This window comes from Brachionichthys hirsutus, unplaced genomic scaffold (assembly GCF_040956055.1).
Source record: "Brachionichthys hirsutus isolate HB-005 unplaced genomic scaffold, CSIRO-AGI_Bhir_v1 contig_323, whole genome shotgun sequence".
NCBI lineage: Eukaryota > Metazoa > Chordata > Actinopteri > Lophiiformes > Brachionichthyidae > Brachionichthys > Brachionichthys hirsutus.
The window spans coordinates 1-5,000 of NW_027181372.1; the positions used below are offsets into that span (position 1 = coordinate 1).

The window sequence follows — 5,000 nt, forward strand, 5'->3', positions numbered from 1 at the left end:
GAACAAAAGTAGTCAAGTTCAAATTAGATCACTCGGGTTACATGATCTCTGCAGACACGGCCGTCCTAGCAGCAGCAGAGGTCACATGACTTCGGCAGGCTCACCGTCCAGGTGGTGTTAGCCTTGTTGACTAGTTCCACCATCTCCGAGGAGAGGGGAAGGAGCTGAGGACAAACCCAGGAGACGCAGGTCGCCGAGAGGAGACAGAGGAGAGCCGGCCGATGCATTCTGCACAGCAGACGAAAGTGTGGCAAACAAAGTCACTCGCTGTCGCTTGTTTCTTCATGAAATGCTGTTAGTTTGTTTGCACATAGAAATGTAGACTAAGAAAATATAGGAAAGAGGATACAACTGCATTTTGGTTGCAAAGCGAGTAAGTAGGATCTTAATCTAGAGAGCTGCGAGTCCAGAAGAACGATCAAAGCAGTCGTTTCTGATTAATTTATAGAATATCTGTTTGTATAGTAATACGCTTTGTATCAATAGGCAACTAGAAAATAAAGCAGTCATAATGGACAAGTCGCGTGACTAAGTCTGAAGTTTTACCTGTGCAGTCTTTGAAGAGACAGTTCTTCTGAGCATTTCCTTCCTCCTACTGAATAAAACACCTGCAAACTGACTTCTTATGGTTTACTGAATCACATGTCCATGCCATAGAGTCATTGTCAAACTCATGTGACACACAGCACTTCACGCCAAAGGTCAGGGAACAAGGGCGGCGTGCAACGACGCTCATCGGGTTTGACATGAAAGGCTTTCCCCTTTTGGAGTCTGCGTACGGATTTTTCTTTACCATCTTGCAAATTCAGAACGTGAGTACTCGCAGGGCCGGTCGGCCGGGATTCATGTATTTTACACTGGTTTTGTACAGATGGATCAATCAGAGTAACTATAAATAAAAGCATTTGTTCAGTTCAATAAAGGAGTTCTGGGGCAAAATGTGAATATGCAGACTGACATTTATATAAATCAGTTTAACCAGGAGACCAAAATAATGTATTTTGATGAATAGAGTATATCACGAATCAGAAAATTCTGATTTATCAACTCCTTTTTATTAAATATGTACATATGAGAATTTCCCATTACATAGCAATGTCTGCAGCTCTCCTTTGGTTCTGTGCAAGGTTCTTCTTTTTACTCGCCAAAGCTGTGTTAAGGGCACTTCTGCTAGATTCTTTCAAATATTAAATGTATTTTTGCTCTTTGTTCATTTAAAACAGATAATCCCGATCATTTTGCCCAGGATTAAAAAGGACAAAGTGTTGAAATTAATCTCTGCAGTCCCCTAGAGTCACACTGGTGTCACAGTCTCTTCTAGAAACATCAAAATAAATTTCTATACGACATGAAAGAAAACAAAATACATATATATATATATATATATTTAAGTGTTTCTCCCATATCCTAAAACAGACAGTGTTACATTCATGTACTATTCATTTCAGCATCACTTTAATAAAGGAGGAAATACGTTCACTAATTTTAGAAATTCAAACATCCTGAATTATTCTTTCACTTTAAAAAAAAAGTGTCATCTGATCTCTGGCATCCAGAGGTCAGATGGACCGGCATCAATCCCGATCAATGAAAGTTCGCGATCCTGCTATGGTCAAAGTGAAGAGGATCAAGTGTGAAGAAGTGCTTCAGATACCCCAAACTAAATGAGAAGCAGACGTCCAGCGAGGGCAGAGGTGAAGCCAGGGCAGTTGAGCGTAAACGCGTCAACGTCCGGGCATTTTGCCGCTGCCCTGAGCCTGGGCTGCAGTGGCGCTGAGGTACTGCCAGCTCAGGGCAGCCAGCAGCATGGCAGCGGACAGGTACATGGGCGACAGGTAGGGCGTCCTGCTGGGGAGGTTGGACTGCGACAGGGACGATTTCTCTTGGATCAGAGATAGGATGGTCAGCGTCTTGTCCCTCGACGGGTCAGTGAGGGAGACCTTCTGTAAAATCTGCAGAGGAAGACGTTTGTGTTAAAGTCTGGCTAATGTGGTGGGCAAGAACAGCAAAGACACAAAACACACAAACACACACACACACGCACACCTGCTGGCTGTACTGGTCGATGATCATATGCGCAGCTCTCATGTTGGTGGCCTCCATCATGAGTGTGACGGCCTGTCCCTTCCTGATCTTCACCACTCCCTGGAACACCATGGGATTGTTGTAGCATGTTGACAGTGTAGCTATGGCCATCACCTGGCCAGGAGAGCAGGAACACGCAGCCAATGAATGAATGAATCAGACCTCTGGTTCTACCTGATAGCTAAACACAACTTACAGCTGTCATTTAAAACAAAATCCAATCTCTAAATTTGGTCAGGTCGCAGAAAAGACGCGAGTGATGGAGTTACCTGTGGAATGGCGCAGAAATTGAAGATGCTCTGGTTACGCAGGCAGGACAGGTAAGCGATGACATCGGGGACATGTCGCAGAGCATCAGTAACCAGCAGGTTCAGACAGCAAAGAGCCGACTCCAACTTCTCGGGCTTGGCCAAGTCCTCCAGGCGACCTGCAAACTGACTCCAGGCCTGCAGAGGGAAGCAGAGAGCACACGATGTTGATGCTGGGACTTTTTGATGGAGCGCCGTTACTTTACGACAATCTCAAAGCGCTGCAAAATGTCATTCTCCAATCTTGAATAGGATTTACACAAACTTACAGGTACAGGACAAGGACCTAAAACTATGTCAGTCCTCTTATTCCACAGAGACACAATCCTGTTGGACTGATCTGTGACGAAACATCAATGTGCAAACGCAACTCTCACCTCCTCGGGCCAGAAGGCGCGTCCCTCCTGCATATCCTCCAGATAGTCCCGGATGATGTTGGTCTTCTGGAGAAACAGGCCCATGGAGTTGGCCAGCTCCGTGCCCTGGCCCACCTCGGGCTCCTCCAGTTTGGACGCGGAGAACAGCCGAGACAGACCGATGCCAACCAGGCCGGCCACGTAGTGGCAGTACTGCGCCCGGGATGAAAGGAGGCGGTCAAGAACCAACAGCTCAGACTGACTTCGATTCATTATGAAGACAGGCCGACATGTTGGCGTAAGAGAAACTGTCCCTTTCAAACTGTTCACGCAGTTGAGAATCAATCAATACCGAACCGGTCAAAGGGCGGCTCGCTGAGTACGACATCCTAGCTTTCACGGGTAGCTTTCATGGATAGCGCCTCCTCTCACATGTTAACGTGTCCATTACTTCAGCCATTACCCTAACGTGTGAACATAAGGCTGTAGTTTACCAGGTCCCACTCCTTCATGGTGCCCACTCTCCTCTCCAGGAACTCGGCCATTCCCACTCCCATGCGGTGGCAGATATCCGAGATGACGTCTCTGTACTCCTGGGCCAGGTTTCTGAATTCCTGGGATATCTGGATTGGTATGCATGAAAGTGGGATCACTTTTTAATCCTGTGTAGCCATAAAGAAATAAATACCCGTCTTCCATAATAAATCCTGCAGGTAACATGGAATGTCAGTACATATCAGTCCCCAAATAGTAACATCTGAAACATAAGCCGTGACGGTCCTCTGCCTCTCCGGTTCTACTGACCGTCGGGAAGTCCTCCAGAACCCGTCTGTCTTTCTGCTGGCTTTCAGTGTAGCGCCACTCGTCCCGGTACAGGAAGGTGTGGAACTCCTTCAGCATGGGGACCTTTTTCCTCAGCGGGATGCTCATGTCATCCTCCACCGTGTCCAGCGCTCGCAGCACCAGGTAGAAAATACAGACTGCATGTCTGGATCACAGAGACGAGGAGGGGGGGACACAAGAGCCACACGTCAACAAGAACAGCAGGCGTGTCAAACAGGTCGGATTAGTCCACATGCAACAGATTCCTCTTGACCAGGGATTTACAAACTGCACACGTGCACAGATTGAATCTCCCTCTGCATGGCTGCATCAAAATCATTTGTTGCATAATGTACAGCTGCTGTTACTAAATCCACAGATTGAACTGCCATTAACCAAACGCAAACATGAGAAAAGCAGTTATTGTAAAAAAATAAATAAATAAAAAACATTTGTGCATATCTTCCGGATAAATATGCTAAATTAACCCAGTCTTCTCTTTGTTTTAATGCTCGTTTAATAGCTACAGAACCAGGAGTTTGACTTGGCAGGGGGTTTGACTGAATCAGAAGGGACTCTCGGGCCTTAGCAGAGGTCGTCGTCGTGTGAAACCAAAGGGAATCGGGGTCCTTCACCTTTTGGGATGCTGGTGACCTGAGGTTGCCCACTGGACGGTGCTCGGGTAGAAACCCAGTTTAGGAATACCTGGTGAACATTCAGGAGGAAGCCCACTCTCTGTAAAGAGTGGAACGAATACATCTGAATATTGATCTTATTATATCTGTAGCGTCTGTAATTTAAAACCAGTGTTAAGTCAAGATAATCATTATTGATCTTATTAAAACAGTAAAATCAATGTTTTTGGATCTTTGCCACCAGCTGCCACAGTCGGTGGTTTAGCATGTGGTCTATAATCATTCAGTTACCATTATGAAAATTATTCCAAGACACTGAGCGACAATGAGTCCATGATCACCGCCTCCGAGGTGGGGGGGCGGGGGGGTTGTAACCGCCGCCGTTGCTTTGTTTGTCTGTTAGCGAGATAAGTGGAACAAAGAATCGACGGATCTTAATGGAATGGTCTGGAAATTTTGGGAATGTTACCAGGCACAGACGATTACATTTTGTAAGAAATCCTGCACAAACACTTTATCCACACGTGGTCATGTAGGTTTATTTTCTCCCCCTTAAATTCATTTCTTATCTTTGTCATAGCTATACTTGTGTGATGATCTGAAACATTTAAGTGTGACAAGCATGAATTATTTTTAAATAGAAATAATTGGGGAAGGGGAAAATACTTTTTCACTGTAATAGTATAGAAACAATTATAGATTAACATAATTGTAGATTATTTGCAAGGCTCAATGACATGCTTTACAGTACGTAGTCATACTTTCAGTATCTGCATATGTACTATTTTCTCCAG

General features: G+C 45.2%; 1 protein-coding gene across 1 annotated transcript; it reads right to left on the reverse strand.

The window, feature by feature from the left end:
* Nucleotides 1-1,033: 1,033 nt before the first annotated feature.
* On the reverse strand, nt 1,034-3,702 carry fdft1 (farnesyl-diphosphate farnesyltransferase 1). The gene is made up of 6 exons (XM_068760196.1): nt 3,554-3,702; nt 3,244-3,372; nt 2,771-2,962; nt 2,355-2,531; nt 2,047-2,199; nt 1,034-1,952 (listed from the first exon to the last, which is right to left on the reverse strand). The coding sequence occupies exons 1-6, from the start codon at nt 3,677-3,679 to the stop codon at nt 1,725-1,727; spliced, it is 1,005 nt and encodes a 334-aa protein (XP_068616297.1). The 5' UTR covers nt 3,680-3,702; the 3' UTR covers nt 1,034-1,724.
* Nucleotides 3,703-5,000: the final 1,298 nt, after the last annotated feature.